Here is a 20,000-nt window from a genome sequence, read left to right as displayed (position 1 = left end):
GTGGGGAGCAGCAAAGACCACAGCACAAGAGGGTGGATGTGATTACTTCCTAATGGTTTAAGACATCGGAAAACATTCCGTGCGCCGCGAGAACAGGTGTTGTGGCTGAAACAGGGGAGCAGGAGATGAGCTCAAAATGAGAGCAGACAGACAGGAGAGTGTTTTCTGCGCCTCTCCTCCCAGATAGGAGGTACTTCACTGCAGGCAATCTCCCCCTGCAGCGCTCTGCAGCGTGGGCCTCATTCCTCTGTTCATTACCCCGCAGAGCAGACACTGTGTCTGCCTGCCTGCCTGCCTGCCTGCCTGCCTGACTGTCTGGATGCCTGCCTGTCTGTCTGGCTCGCTGTCTGTCCGTCTCTGGCTGGCTGGCTGGCTGGCTGGCTGCCTGTCTGTCTGTCTATTTGGCTGTTTGGCTGCCTGGCTGTCAGACAGAGAGACAGACAGGCAGACAAACAGACAGACAGACAGACAGACAGACAGACAGACAAGACAAACAGACAGACAGACAGACAGACAGACAGACAGACAAGACAAACAGACAGACAGACAGACAGACAGACAGACTCCTTCCAGCTGTGCTGCCTAAGCTCTGCCAGATAAGAGTGGAATAAACTTTACATGTTTCAGCTAGCTGGAGCGGGAGATTGTTTTTCTGTGTGTGTGTGTGTGTGTGTGTGTGTGTGTGTGTGTGTGTGTGTGCGCGTACGTGCGTGCGTGTGCATGTGTGTTTGTTTGTATACCATTGTGTTTATCAACATGTGTTTGTGGTATTTTCCAAAGTTGGCATCACGGGTAAACATAATGAAACACTGGTGACCACAGAGGATTGGACCAGCAGAAAGCACCTGCTGAATACCGCAGCTCTAATATGACATCATATCAACACTGTCATTCTGCTACCTCAGAGGGAAAAGGACAAAACAGTGTCTGCAATCTGCTCATCAAATATTCAATATTACACCATAGGGGGCGATAGGGAGACTGATATTTTTGCCAATTTTTGCTGAGACGCACATAACCATGAATTTTGCAGTGCGTGTCGGCTGCAGGATCGTGGAAAAGAACACACTGCAGAGAGCCGAGCCTGAGATACAAACATAAACATGGAGGTCAGAGAGGATTCATATCTGCAGATGCCAGCGGCCACGGCAGCAGGATTATCACTGCTTATTAAGATGGAGAAGCTCCCCTCCTACGTCCCCTCCAACTCCTGGGAAACTCAGCGGTGATGGAGTCTGGCCAAGCCGGAGCGGCCGGGTAGCCCAGGCTCCGGGTCAGTTCTCAGGCTAATGCACGGACGGCCGCAGAGCAAGCTAGGGAACAGGCACGTACTGTCCACTTCTGAGGCTTTCACGCTAGACTAGAATACCCTAGCCTGGGGTTAACCTTAGGCCAGAACTACGATTAGCCCGGAGATGAGAGGGATATGAGAGGGGAGGTGATTGTCGGAGAGATACAGTACCTGTCAAAGGTTTGGACACACCTTCTCATTCAATGGTTTTTCTTTATTTTTTTTATTATTTTCTACATTGTAGATCAATATTGAAGACATCAAAACTATGAAGGAACACATATGGAATTATGTAGTAAACAAAAAAGTGTTGAACAAACCAGAATATGTTTTATATTTTAGATTCTTCAAAGTAGCCACCTTTTGCTTTGATGACAGCTTTGCACACTCTTGGCAAGGTGTGTCCAAACTTTAGACTGGTCCTGTATGTCTGAGAAGGAGATCCAGAGAGAGAAGGAGATCCAGGGTTGGTGCGTCACTGCGACCCACCGCTTCGCCGTACAATAACTCTGCATTTTCCACCTCCAGATCACAAGTTATTATGATTTGTCCTGAACAGTCGACGGCGGTATTTCTACATGTGGTGTCGGTGGCAGCGGGCCAGCTCATTGGCTGAGAGCAGGGTCATAAAAGAGAGACAAAGGACCTGTTTATGAGGCAGGCGCCTCAACAAAAACCTTATTTGTGACCTCATAAAGCATCGTTCGACTCGGAGGAATGTTTTATTTATGTTTGTGTTGTAGTTGTTCCACTGGCGTGTGACAGACCAAGACGTTTCCCACACCACCCACCGGCCGATGGCATAGGACAGAAAACACCTCTGACTTCCAGTCTCTCTCTCTGCCTCTCTCACTTGCTCATGACAATCAGTCATCCAAGTAGGGTTGATATTCTCTACTGCCCCAGAACGACAAAGAGCATTACTGCAGACTTTTATCTACTGAAAATAACAGAGAGAAAAAAGCAGTAAAAAAATGTTTCAATGGTCCAACCAACCATGGTAGTATAGTGTCTAACTATGTGGTTCCAATCCTTGAGCTTGAGCTTCGGCTTTGTAGGGAAGTAGAGGTGTTAAGGGGTCTCCTTGATGTCAGCAATAAACATTTGATGTAACAAGAATCTGAGGCCTGCAAGAATACGTGAGATGTTTAGCTAGCCATCATTGCAAGTGCAACAACCCAACGCCTCTGTGTGAAACCCAAAGGTTTCCGGATTCCCTGCTGGGTATGTACTGTGTTGGGTATGTACTGTTGGGTATGTACTGTGTTGGGTATGTACTGTTGGGTATGTACTGTGTTGGGTATGTACTGCTGGGTATGTACTGCTGGGTATGTACTGCTGGGTATGTACTGCTGGGTATGTACTGTTGGGTATGTACTGTGCTGGGTATGTACTGCTGGGTATGTACTGCTGGGTATGTACTGCTGGGTATGTACTGTGCTGGGTATGTACTGCTGGGTATGTACTGCTGGGTATGTACTGCTGGGTATGTACTGTTGGGTATGTACTGTAAGAGTTGTAGGGTGTATGGTGTGTATGTAGTGTGTAGTGTATAGTGTGTATGTAGTGTGTAGTGTATAGTTGTAGGGTGTATAGTGTGTATGTTGTGTGTAGTGTATAGTGTGTATGTAGTGTGTAGTGTATAGTGTGTATGTAGTGTGTAGTGTATAGCTGTGGGGTGTATAGTGTATATGTTGTGTGTAGTGTATAGTGTGTATAGTGTGTAGTGTATAGCTGTGGAGTGTATAGAGTATGGAGTGTATGGTTTTGGGGGTCTTACCGGTGACTCCTCTCCTTTCCTCTCTGGTACAGGGTAATGCTCCGTCCCATTCTCAAGGTCTGTGAACACTGAGAAACAAACAAACATTATTCCACAAACCACCACAAAGTCAACAACATAACTATGTTCATAGACAGCATTAAACCGTCCATGGCTTCAGCTTTGATAATCCGTACGGAGAATGGAGAAGCGGGGTTGAATCTGTCTCTACAGTTCAGCTGCCAAGTGTCCCCACTTGAACCCAGAGCAGCATTCATCTTGCAAGGCCTGTCGTACAGAAGCTTATTCGTAAATAAAAACATATTTCAAGAAGCCACAGGGTAGACGGGTGGGATTTGGAACGGGTCGGAATCTCATAAGTATGAGTGCTTTCTTTCCCTCTCCGACCCCTCACAAGAAATACAAATAGCTCCAGTACGTAGAAAAGGGGCAGGAAACTTGGTCTACACGAGGGATAAGGACATCCTCAGCATGAGGGCTTTGTTCCTTATTTGTTGTGCGTCAGACGATGTATCTTTGAAGGGCATTGGTCAGTCAGCCTTGCACGCAGCTCCAAATGGAATTTGGAATCGTGAGCACTACTTGAAATTCTTTGTTTCTTTTTGCTTTCATTGTTCAGGATGAACATAACAGCATGATCAAGGTCACTGGCGACCGAGCCTTCCTCCTCTGAGAGCTTTGAGATCTGGCGGTGTGTGGATCGGCCCGGGAGGAATGCGAAAACCACTTACATTCATAGAAACAAATCTGACACAAATGGACCCAGTTTCAAACAAATAAGACTTTATGGATTTGTTAATGCAGCAAATTGGGTAAATTGGGTAAATGCACCTCGCTGCTGGAACAATCTGCAGAGAGAGTCTCAGTTGGTTGCTCTGGTGCCGCTTGGGCAGTTTAACGTTTTGATCGAGGGCCTCTTTGTTGAAAAATGTGCTTGTGTTTTATTATGTTGCAAATGTGAATGTGTATGATGTATGGTTGTAAACTGTGTGTATGCAGGGCTCCCTTGTAAAAGAGACCTTGGTCTCAATGGGACTCCCTGCTAGAATAAAGGTTATATGAAAATACATGGCATATCATAGCTCCCTGGCATTGTGAATTAAACCCACTAACTGCCAAAGAATTCCGGAACATTCACCACCTAGACTGCCAAGTGTTTTATGTGGCGTTTAACTAGCAACAACACTTTGATTGGCTATAAAATGAAGCATTGTAATTGATGCATTTCTGGTGAATAAAGTCACCCTTGGCCCTCTAGAATGTTGACAGTTTGGGCGGTTTTATTCACCCTCGGCGCTGAATGAGTTCAGACCCTAAAAACACCATTTAAAAGTAGTCGGTATAGTTTCGACCCAGACTACACTGCGCTTTTGATTTCCCTTTCACGCTGTCCCTTCCACCACAACGCTAGTGGATGTGTCCCCAGGCCAGCCCAGCTCAGCTCAGCTCAGCTCAGCTCAGCTCAGCTCAGCTCAGCTCAGCTCAGCTCAGCTCAGCTCAGCTCAGCTCGGTCTGGCTCTGAGGTGTGAATTAGGGTTCAGTAGTCGACTGATGACAGCCTCCCAGTGGTGGTGTCAGGTACTCACCGTCGTCGCTGTGTTTCCTGGTGAGTTCATGTTGACTGCTGTGAGCGACAGCCTCCTCTGGGACCTGGGCCAAGTCACTGGCCTGGTCACACAGCCAGCAGAGAGACAGAAAACAATAATAATAGTTATAATAAGTTCACACTTATACACGTTCTACACACAGTATCTTATCTAAATAAGCTTTAACAAGTGTACAGTAAACGTGTTGAGTGATGGAACGCCCCTCTGTGTGTGAGTCATTAACAGTTCTTCAAACCCATGACAGAAAAGTAAACAGAACGTGTCGTGCTTCTTTGATTCATTATCAGTCTTGCTTCTTACAGTTTTGTGTTTATTTTGAAGGCCGTCCACGGATTTGAGGCAGGCTGAGGAGTTACTGGAGCTTGTAGTGTTTACAGTGTTATGTGAAGACAGCCAATTGGCTGAAAGGTTCGGTCTGAGGTGCGTTCTCCTCTTTGCGCCCTGTTCTGACCTCTCACTTTATCACCAGATGAATCAGCGTCACCTCAAAAGTTTCGCCAAAATTATCCCAGTGGCGTCGGAGAGAAAGCGCGTGACATACGAATGGACAGAGTTTTGTGACACATGAGCGGAGACCGATCCACAGTCCTGATGAATATCACAATCGCACTTCTATACTTTATATCGCATTAACAGTACAACGCATTTTAGTAGAGAGCTTCGATTCAAGGCACCAAATTCAGAAAAGACACAAAACCATGCGGTCCAAAAACTGCAGTTGCTAATCATTATCACAAGGCTCTCTGTGATAAATACACCCTCTGTTTGAGGCCACAGCGGTCGAGGGACTCTCAACAGCAGCTGCCGCGGACAGGAGACGGCTGGGAAGACAGAGGAGCCCTGTTAGAGAAAGACTGATCCAAGCCGCAGATTACCGTTTATACATGAGACGTATACAGATAAGACCCAGAGAACAGCTTCCCCTTTACTTCACAAAAAGAGGGCCTGTGATGTTTATATGGATCGTATGCTCCCTCCACTCTCTCTGAAGTGCTTTAATCTGAGCCTTCATGAGCAGCCAGCTCTCCTGAAGTGTTCTGTGTGTGTTTATACGGAGTGTATGAGGCCTCTAGGGTGTGTGGAGGTTTTTGGAATCCACGTTTTCTTTTCGCTCAGCCAGATATCTCTCCTGGACTCAACTATTTACAATCCTCTCGTTATCTCTTCGCCTGGACTTCCTTTATTGGTAGTGTTTACTCCATGGTGCAGTAATCTAAGTAGACCATCGCTGTAGACGGGGTCTGGAGGACCAAATGACCACGCCACCTGTTGTCTGTAGTCGTTGATTTGTTTGTCTCTGTGTAGATTATTCATTATAATTTCATGAATAAATCATGGCTGTAGCCTCACTGAGAGACAGAACACACTGTAAATGGTTTAGTATTTGAGTGGGTCTCCACTCCGACCTGTCCCACTATTTTGGCAGAAATTGAATTCATCTGGATTATGTGTTCATAATGTATTCATTTGACCCATGCACCCGGGCCAAGGCCCGCAGGTTCAAATGAGTTATTGAGCCTTCGGATCAATGCAGCTGAGATAACTGCTGCACCACTGAGCCTGAGCAGAGAGACAGACAGCCTGAGCAGAGAGACAGACAGCCTGAGCAGAGAGACAGACAGCCTGAGCACAGAGAGACAGACAGCCTGAGCAGAGAGACAGACAGCCTGAGCAGAGAGACAGACAGACAGCCTGAGCAGACAGACAGACAGCCTGAACAGAGAGAGACAGACAGCCTGAGCAGACAGACAGACAGCCTGATCAGAGAGACAGACAGTGTGAGCAGAGAGACAGACAGCCTGAGCAGACAGACAGACAGCCTGATCAGAGAGACAGACAGCTATATGTATATATATATATATATATATATATATGTATATAATATATAATAACAGTATAACAGCAGGTTCCTGAGTGACGCTCTGTGGTTCTTACAGAGTTTCTGTGGGGCGACTCAGAACCGCTGGCCCGCTTGTTCCTCTGGGCTAGAGACGTCCCGAACCGGAGAGCTTCATACACGGGGTCCACTTTACTGCCACACGCTGGGGGGGGACGGGGGGTGGGGGGGGGACAGAACCAGCCTCACGTCAGTCACAACAACCACAACAACAAGTATACCTGTGTAATAATGTAATAATTACTGTAGTAATAACATGGTATTAACATCTGTAATAACATGGTATTAACATCTCGTTACATTGAAATGTAGAGACCGCTTTTTTTAATCGCATTTCGGAATGGAGCTCAGTGATTTTTTGCTATGGACTTTTGTTTAACCCAATTACAATGCAATTATGAATATTTATTTTATTGTTTTAAACAAACAATGCAATTACTGCACAAAACAATAGCCGTAATGTGTTAGAGCAGATTAGAGCAGAGTCAGCGTCCGCGTGTGGCGCTGGAGGGAGAGGGATCGCCTTGTTGCTCACCGATGGGCATGACCTCTTTGATGCAGCCAAACTGCTCCTGGATCAGCAGTGGGGAGCTGTTGTACCGCCTAAACCCCTTGGGCTGTGGGGGGGGAGGGGGGGAGAGGGGGGGGGAGGAGGAGGGGGGAGAGAGGAGGGGGGGGAGAGGAGGAGGGGAAGAGAGGAGGGGAAAGAGAAGAGGGGGAAGAGGAGGGAGTTTGGGGAGAGGAGGACGAGAGAGTTAGAGTGAAGAGGATCAATATACACAGACTGCACACCACCTGAACCACATGACTCCTTCTGTCTGTTGGTTACAATACAGTACTACAGTATCCTGTACAGGGGAGGCTGGTGGAGGTAGAAATCGGAGGACGGGCTCATTGTAAGGCATGGAGGAATGGTATCAAACACGCGTGTCCATTCCATGCATCACAATGAGCCCGTCCTCCGATTTCTACCTCCACCAGCCTCCCCTGATACTGTACACCAAACTGACTGAGTGTCAGGCTGCTTCTGCAATCAGCAATCAGCAAAACCCAAGTTGGTTCAAGCAGACGCAGACTAAATCAAATCAAAGCAAACCAAAGTTTATTTGTAATTTCTACATCAGCCATATGCTCAGGCATCAGATGTTACGTAACGCGGAGATTGGAAAGCTTAATGAGGGATGGAGTCTGGTTGATGTGGGATGGAGTCTGGTTGATGTGGGATGGAGTCTGGTTGATGTGGGATGGAGTCTGGTTGATGAGGGATGGAGTCTGGTTGATGAGGGATGGAGTCTGGTTGATGAGGGATGGAGTCTGGTTGATGAGGGATGGAGTCTGGTTGATGAGGGATGGAGTCTGGTTGATGAGGGATGGAGTCTGGTTGATGAGGGATGGAGTCTGGTTGATGAGGGATGGAGTCTGGTTGATGAGGGATGGAGTCTGGTTGATGAGGGATGGAGTCTGGTTGATGAGGGATGGAGTCTGGTTGATGAGGGATGGAGTCTGGTTGATGAGGGATGGAGTCTGGTTGATGAGGGATGGAGTCTGGTTGATGAGGGATGGAGTCTGGTTGATGAGGGATGGAGTCTGGTTGATGAGGGATGGAGTCTGGTTGATGAGGGATGGAGTCTGGTTGATGAGGGATGGAGTCTGGTTGATGAGGGATGGAGTCTGGTTGATGAGGGATGGAGTCTGGTTGATGAGGGATGGAGTCTGGTTGATGGAGTCTGGTTGATGTGGAACGGGAGGAGATTAATCCAACGTTCATTTAGTCTATTTAAGTTGTTGTCCACAGGACATTGAGCGAGGTTGAGTGGACAAAGTTTCTTCCAGACAAACTTCAGAGCCGATAAGAGGATAGTACCAATCTTCTCTGTCCTCGGGTCCTATCCTTCACTCCCAGTTCAAACAGGGACAGCCCGCAAGGCCTTTATCATTTATTTATCAATGACGTTTCTGTGTTTACTGTCTGCCTTCAAATCGATATTTTCCCATCAGAGATAGGTCCCTCTTATATCTAGAAAAATGACTGGACGGCCTAAAAACTGTCTCGCAAGAAACCTCTCTGCCAAGGAAGCGTAAGCGTTGGTGGTGAGGGTAAAAGTCAATGCAATACAGGTCTGTGTAATATAACAGAGGCAGAAATCGGAGGAATTCTATTCCATTCCATTCCACGCATCACAATGAGCCCGTCCTCCGATTTCTGCCTCCGCCAGCCTCCATTTCTGTACACTGCAAGACAAGTAGGTGGAATATTTACCAGGTGACTATTGATCACTGATCTTAACAAAACAAGAACAAGCCCACTTCAGTATCATTTTCAGTAAAAAAAAATATATTGTTCGCAACGTGGTCCAATTTACCAAGAGGATCATCTTGTGTGTTGATTTCATTTTGATGCGCGGGGCGTCACAACAGAGGGTTGATCAGCGCTTCAATTAGCCCACGGGCTCCGCCCCTATCGCCCCCAGAAGAGAGGCTCTCTCACACTGTTTGTTTACATTCAGCATAATCAACCGAGCGGCTTGTTCGTTCGCCCAATCTGCATCCGTAATCTACTCTGATTAATTCTCCATTTGCTGCAACGCCTCGTGACGACGAGCTAAAATAAGCAACCCTTGAGCTCCGTAAGTACCCTCCCAAGTGCTGCGTGTCAGAGGCAGAGGCCAGCTCATTAACGACGAGGTTAAAAGAGACACATTTGTTGTTGCAGGGGCCCCATCTGGTTGGTGTGTGACCACTGCTGATGCTCATCTACAAAAACAACATGGCGGGTTTGACTCAGCATGAAGGAGGACTGCTCTGTGGTGGTAGTCTCTGAGTGGTAGTGGTAGCTCTGTGGTGGTAGTCTCTGAGTGGTAGTGGTAGCTCTGTGGTGGTAGTCTCTGAGTGGTAGTGGTAGCTCTGTGGTGGTAGTCTCTGAGTGGTAGTGGTAGCTCTGTGGTGGTAGTCTCTGAGTGGTAGTGGTAGCTCTGTGGTGGTAGTCTCTGAGGCTGCCGGTGCCAGTAGTGCCCAAGGACTGTGTGGAAAATATGAAATGAAAAAAGCAAAGACTATATCGTTTCACTGATATTTTCCAGCCCTTGGGTCTGCAATAAATCACATGTTGCCTAAAATACCCACTAAGTGAATGTTGTGAAGTCTGAAATACCCAGAGAAGAGATTCATTTGTTATGTGTGTGCAGCTGTTTTATCTACAGTGAAAACCTGCTGTTCTACAGTGAAAACCTGCTGTCCTACAGTGAAAACCTGCTGTCCTACAGTGAAAACCTGCTGTCCTACAGTGAAAACCTGGCCATTTGGTGTCACTGGGCTCATATTTTGATCTCATGAAATAGCAGAGAGACAGGTCTTTAGCAGAGAGACAGGTCTTACATTTTTCATGTCATTGTTTCACCCTCAAGTCATATTGTAATGTCAGATATTGAACTTGAATCCGAACTTCAGATCAATAATGACATATTTGGTTTCAAGCGAATCTCATGAGGTTCTGAATCTCTCTCTGTTTTCCCTCTGATCAGATTCTCTGGCCAAGAGAAATAAGCAAGGTTGTAGAAATGCGTCCGGGCCAAGTTTAGAGGGAACTTAATTTAGAGCAGTCCTCCGCTGGGAATACTTCTCTTTTCATGGTCGACCCTTCAACCTCATTTTCCACTCCTGAAAGCTGATGGTATCTCCCCAGGGGCCGTCTTCAAGCCAGCTCAGGGAGAGAGAGAGAGAGGGGGGGGGGGGGGGGGGGGGGGAGAGAGAAACAACGAGAAGAAGAGAGGGGGAAGAAGAACACTTGTATTCCCGTGTCTCACGTGCGGTCTCAGTTCAGGGCTCTCTCGGTTTTTCCACGTGGGATGTGTGAATGACTGAACAGCCCTGCGCGGTCATGGCTGCCAGCTCCCCAGAGCACGCTGGAAGACAGCGAAATGACAGATACATCTTGGAACGGTCCATGACCACCTCCCCCACTCCCCCCCCCTCCTGCCCCCCATCCTCTTAAACACCCCACCCACCCCTAAAACAACAACTCTGCAATACCAAACCCAATGGGTCTGATTAAAGATGCAGGCCCACAAAAATGCTGATTAAAATGCAGGCCCACAGTACTCACACTGGAAGGATTGAGGATGAATCAGACCATATCTAACCAACGATATACTGTATACACACTCACCAAACACTTTATTAGGAACACCTGTACACCTTCTCATGGTGGAGGTGGTGTAATGGTGTGGGGAATGTTTTCTTGGCACACTTTGGGCCCGTTAATACCAATCAATCATCGCTTGAATGCCACAGCCTATTTGAGTTTTGTGTGCATCCCTTCATGGCCACATTCATTTTTGAATGTTAGGGTCAGATCTGTGTACATAACAGTCCTATATTTGTCTCAGTTGGTATCAAACACATGGTGTCAAACACACGTGTTTGTTACCATTCCTCACTCTGTTCCATACATTACAAAGAGCCCGTCCTCCGATTTCAACCTCCAACCTCCTCCCCTAGTTGAGACCTGCTGAATGTAAACCAGGCAAAGCAATGTTCTGATCACCACAACCTCTTAACCCAGGCTGCTATTGGCTAGAAAGCAGGAAGTGTCTGGTGAACGAGATTACTGTTTGATCACCATGACGATCTTCTAACAGCAGTGAGGCAAACGCACAGTAGCACAGCTCCAATAACCTGATAATGCAATTAAAAGAACCAATTAAAAGAACCAATTAAAAGAAGCCTCTAGGACAAACGTATTGACCTTGATGACAGTAAATGCTTGGTGCGGGGTGATACCGTACGCGTTGTGTATTCTGAGCCCGATGGCACTGATGACGCTTCTGCTAACATTTCAGATACGTGACCCAGTGACGAGGGACTTCGCTGATGACGATAATGAGGATGGTGACCATGGCAATGACGATGATGACGCGTTATGTTTTGTAATATGTTGGCTTTGATGTTTCTGATCATGTTGCTTGATCATTGACTGTGAAAAAACCCCATCCCTCTCTCTCTCTCTCTCCCTCTCTCTCTCTCTCTCTCTCTCTCCCTCTCTCTCTCTCTCTCTCTCTCTCTCTCTCATCTCTCTCTCTCTCTTTCTCTCTCTATCTCATCTCTCTCTCTCTCTCTCTCTCTCTCTCTCTCTCTCTCTGACGACAACAAAGTATCTATACTTAGTTTTTTTAAAACTCTGTGTGCTGCTATTTTGGCCAGGTTTCTCTTGTGAAAGAGATTGTTCATCTCAGTGACTAACCTGGTAACATAAAAGAAATAACAGAAAGTACCCATCTATCTACAGTACACTCTTAGAAAAAAATGGTTCTAAAAGGGTTCTTCATTTGTCCCCATAGGGGAACCCTTTGAAGAACCCTTTTGGGTTCAATGTAGAACCCTTTTGGGTTAGATGTAGATCCCTTTTCACAGAAAGCCCTAAATGGAACCCAAAAGGGTTCAACATGGATCCCAAAACGGTTCTTCAAAGGGTTCCCCTATGGGGACAGATGAAGAACCCGTTGAGAACGTTGTGTTCTAAGAGTGTGTCAGCGCTCTCTCACCAGCTTGCCCTGGCACCGCTGCTGTCCCACTCCGTGCTCACACTTGTGGTGGATGCTCATCTTGCAGGCTTTGCAGCGGAGGCCGTGTTTGGCTGTGTTGCCAGCCAGGAACACCACGTGTTTGGCTGTCGTACCTGCCAATCAAAACACACAGCAGGAGGTAAGGAGGCAAGGAGGGGAAATCAAGTCTCAAGTCTGGTTTATTTGTCATTACATTGAATGCAAGAACACAACACAACAAACCGCCTGAGGCAGAGCAGCTCTGCGACACCAACAACAACAACAATAGAACGTTATGAGGATAGTGGATAAAATATAAAGAGTGACAATAATAAAACAGTAAAAATAATAAACTAAAATATACAGGATTATCGTAGCGGCAGGAGAGGGAGTAAAGTCAGTCAGTCAAATCAGCTTAGTATTAAGACACATCCGTAACAGAGCTAACCCAGCCATCACCCCCGGCTACAGATGTATCCAGATGTCTTAGGATGTCTTAACACACAGACGTACGTTGTCTTGAGACATTGACTCATCTGAAGACGTTCCGAGGTTGTCTTGGTTAACGTGTCCTCAGACATCCTCAGGCCTGGTGATGGCTGAGCGTGTCTAATAACGCTGAAGGACAGAGATCTGCTAACCTCCGGTACTCTCCAGGCTCTGGGTGATTGACAGCTCGCTCCCCTCAGAGCAGAGTGAACGACTGTGGAACGTCACGTTAAAGTTGATTCAAGATTCCTTTGGTGATAAAAACTGGCGCCGACTTTGCACAGACTAATGCTACGGTACTGTAGCGCTCCACGCTCCACAGACAGAGGGACCCTGTACTGTATTTCCTGCCTGCAAACCCGATTCTTTCACTGTAACTGGGGTACCAGACAGGCTGTAGTCTACTGCACACGTCCTGTTGTTCTCAGAGCGCCTTCACGAGCCGGCAGAGGAGGGTTGAGCTGAAGTCAGACTAATAACAATCATTCATGTGTAATCACAGTCTCTAGCAGAGAGCAGCAGGTCACTCCCCACTAGTGGAGCTGTCAGTCTCCGGCCCAGCGGAGTAGCCCACGGACCAGACCTGTCTGGAGTCCAAACCCCGGCCATCTGAGAGGTAATTACATCAAGCATCAGCCAAGCAGGGACAGGACTGACCTCCCTCAACCCAACACCCAACACCCACCATCCAATCACACACCGCCCCCCCGCAAAAAAAACAACAACTTTAATCCAGATTAAATTGTACCCAATTTAATCCAATACTCTCCTCCTCAGCGTCTAAACTCTAAAGTCAGTGAATGACGGCTTCCTTGCTTTCACCTTCAAAATCTTCCTCGTCTCCCATGAAGAAGTCGCTACAGCAAATCCCCCGAACGCCAACTGTGTGTGTGTGTGTGTGTGTGTGTGTGTGTGTGTGTGTGTGTGTGTGTGTGTGTGCGGGCGCGCGCGTGCGTGCGTGCGTGCGTGCGTGTGCGTGTGTGTGTCTCCGTGTGTGTCTCCGTGTGTGTGTGTGTGTGTGTGTGTGTGTGTGTGTGTCTGTGTGTGTGTGTGTGTGTGTGTGTGTGTGTGTGTGTGTATATATATCACCTCCTGCATTGATATATGACTCACAGACATTTGAGTAAATGAAGATTAATCAGGCTTAATTGCATTCGGAAGTTATGCAACACATAGAGTGCGTACGTCGCAGGGAGAGAGAGACAGAGAGAGAGAGAGGGAGAGGGAGAGGGAGAGGGAGAGGGGGAGACGGAGACAGAGAGATAGAGAGAATCTTGTTTGGGTGTGGGGAGATGGATGGGGAGGGGGGAGGGGGAAGGTAGGAGGTGGGAGGTGGGTAGGATGGGGGGGTAGGAGGTGGGAGGTAGGTAGGATGGGGGGGTAGGAGGTGGGAGGTAGGTAGGATGGGGGGGTAGGAGGTGGGAGGTAGGTAGGATGGGGGGTGTGGATAGGATGGGGGAGGTGTGGGTAGGATGGGGTTGTCAACAACAGTACCACTGTAAATAAAGTCTCCTCCAAACATCTGCCCTCAGGACCTGACGACTGGCTTCTCTTGACCTTTGACCCTTAGGGTAATGCGTATTAGCCTAAGAGGTCAACAAGGTCATGATTAACGTCCTCATTGGTCAGTTAAAGCAGCATGGTTTATCCCAGTGTTTACTACGAGGTCCGAGGTCATCGAGGTCATGATTCAATGCTAGCCATGTTTCTCCTGTTTACATGTAGTGTCTGGCTTCCCTGACGATCTTCCCTGCAGTTACAGATCACACTGCATGACCCCCAATCACACTACATGACCCCCAATCACACTACATGACCCCCAACCCCATCTCTTTTGTATGGGTTCCTCCCCAACCGAACCCTGACCCTCTATACCACTCCTACCAACCACGCTCCTCTCTCACCCTGAACTCACCTTATTACTTCAAACCAGTACTAACAACTTAGCCGACCCGTAACTCTGAACTCCAACAGATATTTCATCATGTAACAGCGTGTAAAAGTGGTGCTAAAACAAACAGTAATAGGCTACTTTATGTGGTATCAATCAGTGCCTGTTCAGCTGGAGGGAACATGTTGGAGTACTCCAGTATGGTGAAACCCGGTTGTCATTAGTTCTCGTCTGGCCAAACTCTGGGCTTCAGGCACTTTATGGATTAATCAATGAGCACGTGCTGAATCCAGACTCTCTCTGTTTCAGCGGGAATATGGGAGCGCATACGAAGCCGCGTGCTGGGGCTCAGACTCACTGTGTGCGTGTGAATATGGGAGCGCATACGAAGGCCTGTATCGATTCCCCCAGCATCACAGAGAGAGGCAGGGCAGAGAGAGGCATCACAGAGAGAGGCAGGGCAGAGTCGGGTGGAGGGGGATGAGAACCTCGGTGTGTTGAGGTTCCATTCCACTCCATCACAGAGAGAGGCAGGGCAGGGTCGGGTGGAGGGGGGTGAGAACCTCGGTGTGTTGAGGTTCCATTCCACTCCATCACACAGAAGCTCCCGCTGTCGTCCATGTTGACTTGTGCTGCCGTCCAGAACACGAACACGCTAACGTGATCATCATCAAAGAATACCATGACAACGAAGCTGTCTGGAGACGCTCCTCTTTAACGGTGGGTTCATGATGAACAGAGGACCGTTCGTCAGGACTGAGAGTTGATGCTGGCGTTGCGTGGCGTTGCAGGGCGTTGCGTGGCGTTGCGTGGTGTTGCGTGGCGTTGCGTGGCGTTGGGTGGGGTGGCGTTGCGTTGAGTGGCGTTGCGTTGCAGGGCCGTCAACAACGACCAGAGGAGCCTGAGCCCTGAGCAGAGAGAGAACACACGCTCGCTCTCGTGTGGAGAGGACAGGACCCGTCTCGGCGTGGCTGATAAGACCATCTCTGGCCCCTTACCGCAATCAGAACATTACCCACACTTAGAGATAATGTCGGACTCTAAGTGGGTCTTGGCAGCAGGAGATACGCAACGTATTACATAAATGACTATTCAAAGAGCAGACATGATTTAGAAGAAAACAGATTTCAATCCAATCATTTGGTGAAATTGTTTCCAGAGATACTTACGGGCACTTACTTTACTTGAACTGAATTCCTCACACACACATTTGGCGCCCCTTCTACAGTACATCAGGGGAGGCCGGTGGAGGTAGAAATCAGAGGACGGGCTCATTGTAATGCATGGAACGGAATTAGGAATGGTATTTGATACCGTACCTCATTCCGTTCCATGCATTACAATGAGCCCATCCTCTGATTTCTACCTCCACCGGCCTCCCCTGTTGTAGGCCTGTGTCCTAGCATGTTATGCACCAGCACATCAACACAGTACCTTAAGGAGGGTCATTACTCTTCCTGCGTACTCATTACAGCGGTACCACACAGGCGTAGGCCTACAGCAACGTCTTGTAAAGTGTTGCCAGACACTGAAACCAGGGAGCAGAGCTAGCTCCCTACTGGAAGGTCCCATAACAACCACAACCACAACAACAACCACAACAACAACAACCACAACAACAACAACATCAACAACATCAACAACAACAACAACCACAACAACAACAACAACAACAACAACCACAACAACAACAACAACAACAACAACATGGCCAACAGAAACTCACTCACAATGTCCCTTCTGAATAGTACAAATCGTAACGTCCCAAAAAAACAGAAGGCAGAAATACTGGTATAAAAAAATAAAGAAGTGAAACATCGCTGACAACATCTCTTCTGAATCTAACACAAGTGTTAGATTTATTTCCCTGTATGTACTACGAGTGTACATCTCTGAATACATATTTCTGTGTGACACATCTTTGTGTCTGACAGGAATAGTTTGCAGCTCTTCATAAGCTCTCAAGGCTCTTCCCAGGGACGCACTTACGCTCTGACGCAGGTCAGACTGAGAACCCTGGCATTACGGAGAAATACGTGAAACACTGTCGGCGAGGACTGTGCAGGGGTTCATTTATCAAAATCACATTATACTGTAAGGTATGAATTCAAATACATTTCTCCTGGAGAAACCTCCAGTCACAGCCTAGTCAGGGAGGCTGCAGTACAGAACAGAGGAGGCTGGTGGAGGCAGAAATGAGCCAATGAGCCCGTCCTCCGATTTCCACCTCCACCAGCCTCCCCTGGTACAGTGTGTACTCGCTGCCTGGGTGTGAGTGCATGTCTCGTGTCCAGGCTGGAGGGGGCCAGGCTGGAGGGGGCCAGGCTGGAGGGGGCCAGACAGCAGGGCAGATTAAGGCCAAATTAAATTCTTGTCACCGTGTCGTTAATTGGGGTTGTTTTCACCGACTCATTCCAATAACACAGAGGTGATAATGACAATCCTTCATGTTAATGGACTACAGCCAGACCAGGGGAGGAAACTACGACGCCCAGGCACCCTGACACCACCATCTGAAAATGCCAGCGTCCGCCCTTGCCCTTTCTGCTGGGGGGGGGGGGGGGGTGAATGGCGGGTGGAGGGGGCAAGCAGATCAGGGAGAAATACCACCATGCCCAATTAACCCACCCCCACCCTCTGCCGATGCCCCCCCCCCCCCCCGCCCTTTCCGCTGGCTGGTAGAAATGCCATTCAACAGCTGCTGTTGCTGTGTATGTAAAGCCACTCCCACTCCAGTGAGTGACTGAGTGAGTGCATGCGTGGTTTGTATGTATGGTCCCAGCGGGAATCAAACCCGCGACCTGAGCGTTGCTAGTGCCATGGTCGACAAACTGGAGCATGGAGCAGAGGAACACACAGGGTGGTGAGAGAGAGAGAGAGAGAGAGAGAGACAGAGAGAGAGAGAGAGACAGAGAGAGAGAGAGAGAGACAGAGAGACAGAGACAGAGAGAGAGAGAGAGAGAGACAGAGAGAGACAGAGAGAGAGAGAGAGAGAGAGAGACAGAGAGAGACAGAGACAGAGAGAGAGACAGAGAGAAACAGAGAGAGAGAGAGAGAGAGAGAGAGACAGAGAGAGAGAGAGAGAGAGAGAGACAGAGAGAGAGAGAGAGAGACAGAGACAGAGAGAGAGACACACAGAGAGAGAGAGAGAGAGAGAGACAGAGAGAGGTTGAAGGGGCAGGCAGGCAGAAGGCTATACAGGACCCTAACCCCAGCAGGTTAGAGCAGGAGGAGTGATGACAGCTAGTGTCTGTGTGTGTGTGTGTGTGTGTGTGTGTGTGTGTGTGTGTGTGTGTGTGTGTGTGTGTGTGTGTGTGTGTGTGTGTATGTCTGTGTGTCTGTGTGTGTCTGTGTGTGTCTGTGGGTGTCTGTGGGTGTGTGTCTGTGTCTGTGTGTCTGTGTGTCTGTGGGTGTGTGTCTGTGTGTCTGTGTGTCTGTGTGTCTGTGTGTGTGTGGGTGTGTGTCTGTGTGTCTGCTCCCAGGGCTCGGGCATCTTAACTGCCCATTTGTCATTTCCACCGCAGTGATAGCCTGGAAAACTGCCAGACCGTAAACGTTTCAAAAGCCTTCCTTCCCTCTTCCTGTCTCTCTCTCTCTCTCTCTCTCTCTCTCTCCCTCTCCCTACCTCCTACCAATCCCTCCCTCCCTCCATCTCTCTCTCCCTACCTCCTACCGATCCCTCCCTCCATCTCCTACTCACCACTAAACTCCATCTCTGGACACATTGATCCATTAAGCTGCCTTTCCCGCCTCAACCCTGCTCATTTCCTTCTCCTGACCTTCATCACGGCTGAGCCTCTCCCTCCTACCCCCCCCCCCCCCCCAACTCCCCTTCTAAATACCCACCTGCAACACTCACCATCTCATCCTGCTTTACTGGGAAACTTTAATGAGTTTTTCTTTGTAAATTGACACTAATAAAACCAACTAACATCCCTTCAGCGGAGGAGACAGGAAATGAACTGCAGGTGATGCAGACGTTACATTGGCTGTGTTTGGATTCTGATGACGGTGCTGAAAGCCCCGCGGAGGGATCGCTGGTGGAACCTCAGCCTACGGTTCTAAACATGGATAATGAGCAGAGGCAGGTCCCTGTCGCGTGTCCGCTGCGGCGCGTGTGCGTGTGGATTCCACACCACGGGCGCTCCATGCCAAACGAAAGTGAAACTGAACAGTATTGCTGCTTCAAAAGCTGCCCCCCGGGGTTTCATGAAAGGGATTTCGTGGCTGAATGAAGTAGGACAGTGATTCAGTTCAGAGATGATATATTTACAAACTCTACACAGACCATCAGGACCCAAAATGAGAGGTGTTTAAAAAATAGAGAAATCGTGGCGATATCTCGGGGCTTCTCTTTAAAGGATGTATCGTTCTGTCCTGTCCACTGGTACGTACACTCAGGGTACATCGGTGAGGGAACAGGAAGCCCTGTCCTGACAGCTGGGTGATTACACAAGCTATTACATTAAAAACCGACTTCTATCTGAGTGTCTCTTTCTCAGGTTGAGGGTTGAGGCAAATTAGGTTCTGAATTACAACTAAGAGAACATGGAAATGATATGGAGCTAAACCAGGGGAGGCTGGCGGAGGTAGACATCGGAGGACGGGCCCAGTGAAATGCACAGAACGGAATGAGGACGCTGGATACCATTCCCTGGTCCGTTCCGTGCATTACAATGAGCCCGTCCTCTGATTTCCACCTCGGCCAGCCTCCCCTGAGGTAAATGTGCTTTTGTGGTGTAAGAGCGGGGCCCTGTGGATGTCTCGTCTCTGTGCTGTACTGTGTTTGACTTGGTGTCATATTCACACATCGGCGTTCAGCTCTGAGCTCTGGGCTTACAATGGTGTTGTTTGGTGCTTTCCCTGGGAATTGGAATAGCAACAAGCGGATCCACACACACACACACACACACACACGCACACACACACACACAGGCAGGCAGGCACACACACACACACACGCACACACACAGGCAGGCACACACACACACACACGCACACACACAGGCAGGCACGCACGCACACGCACACACACACATGCAGGCAGGCAGGCACGCGCACGCACATACACGCGCACACACACACACACGCGCAGGCAGGCACGCACGCACACACAAACACGCACGCACACACACACACAAAAACATTAAGTAATATCTTGAATATTATTCAAGTTCAGTCATTCAATAAAAGCTTGCATGTGGATTGATCACCCCTTTTCAAGAGTGTAAATTACTTTCCACCTCTGTCACCCCCAGATAACTCTCCCATTCACCGCAGAGGAACAAGCTAGACAGTTATTTAATAAGCCATTTGCAGCCGTTGGTCTGTAATCAATAGTAAAGTACTGCAGAGTCGCTCAGTCAGAGGATGTTTACGGACCTCGACTAATCTCACACCGCCTTCGGTAACAAAGACCGGTGCCGGTGTGGAGCGAGGCCACGTCTGCAGAACCCCAGAACCCCAGAACCCCAGAACCCCAGAACCCCAGAACCCCAGAACCCC

At 48.5% G+C, this 20,000-nt stretch overlaps 1 protein-coding gene across 1 annotated transcript in view; it reads right to left on the bottom strand.

The window, feature by feature from the left end:
• Positions 1-15,179, bottom strand: part of stac (SH3 and cysteine rich domain) — a gene marked incomplete at its 5' end in the record, with an annotated part of 23,691 nt that extends 8,512 nt beyond the window's left edge. The window contains 6 exons of the mRNA XM_083683440.1: positions 3,072-3,139; positions 4,658-4,739; positions 6,614-6,720; positions 7,111-7,192; positions 12,116-12,249; positions 15,059-15,179. Of these exons, the coding sequence (XP_083539566.1) occupies positions 3,072-3,139; positions 4,658-4,739; positions 6,614-6,720; positions 7,111-7,192; positions 12,116-12,249; positions 15,059-15,179 (594 nt within the window). The remainder of the gene's footprint in view (positions 1-3,071; positions 3,140-4,657; positions 4,740-6,613; positions 6,721-7,110; positions 7,193-12,115; positions 12,250-15,058) is intronic.
• Between the last annotated feature and the right edge of the window lie 4,821 nt (positions 15,180-20,000).

The sequence above is a fragment of the Argentina silus genome (assembly GCF_951799395.1).
Source record: "Argentina silus genome assembly, chromosome: 13".
NCBI classification, from domain to species: domain Eukaryota; kingdom Metazoa; phylum Chordata; class Actinopteri; order Argentiniformes; family Argentinidae; genus Argentina; species Argentina silus.
This window is presented reverse-complemented; position numbering and strand designations above follow the sequence as displayed.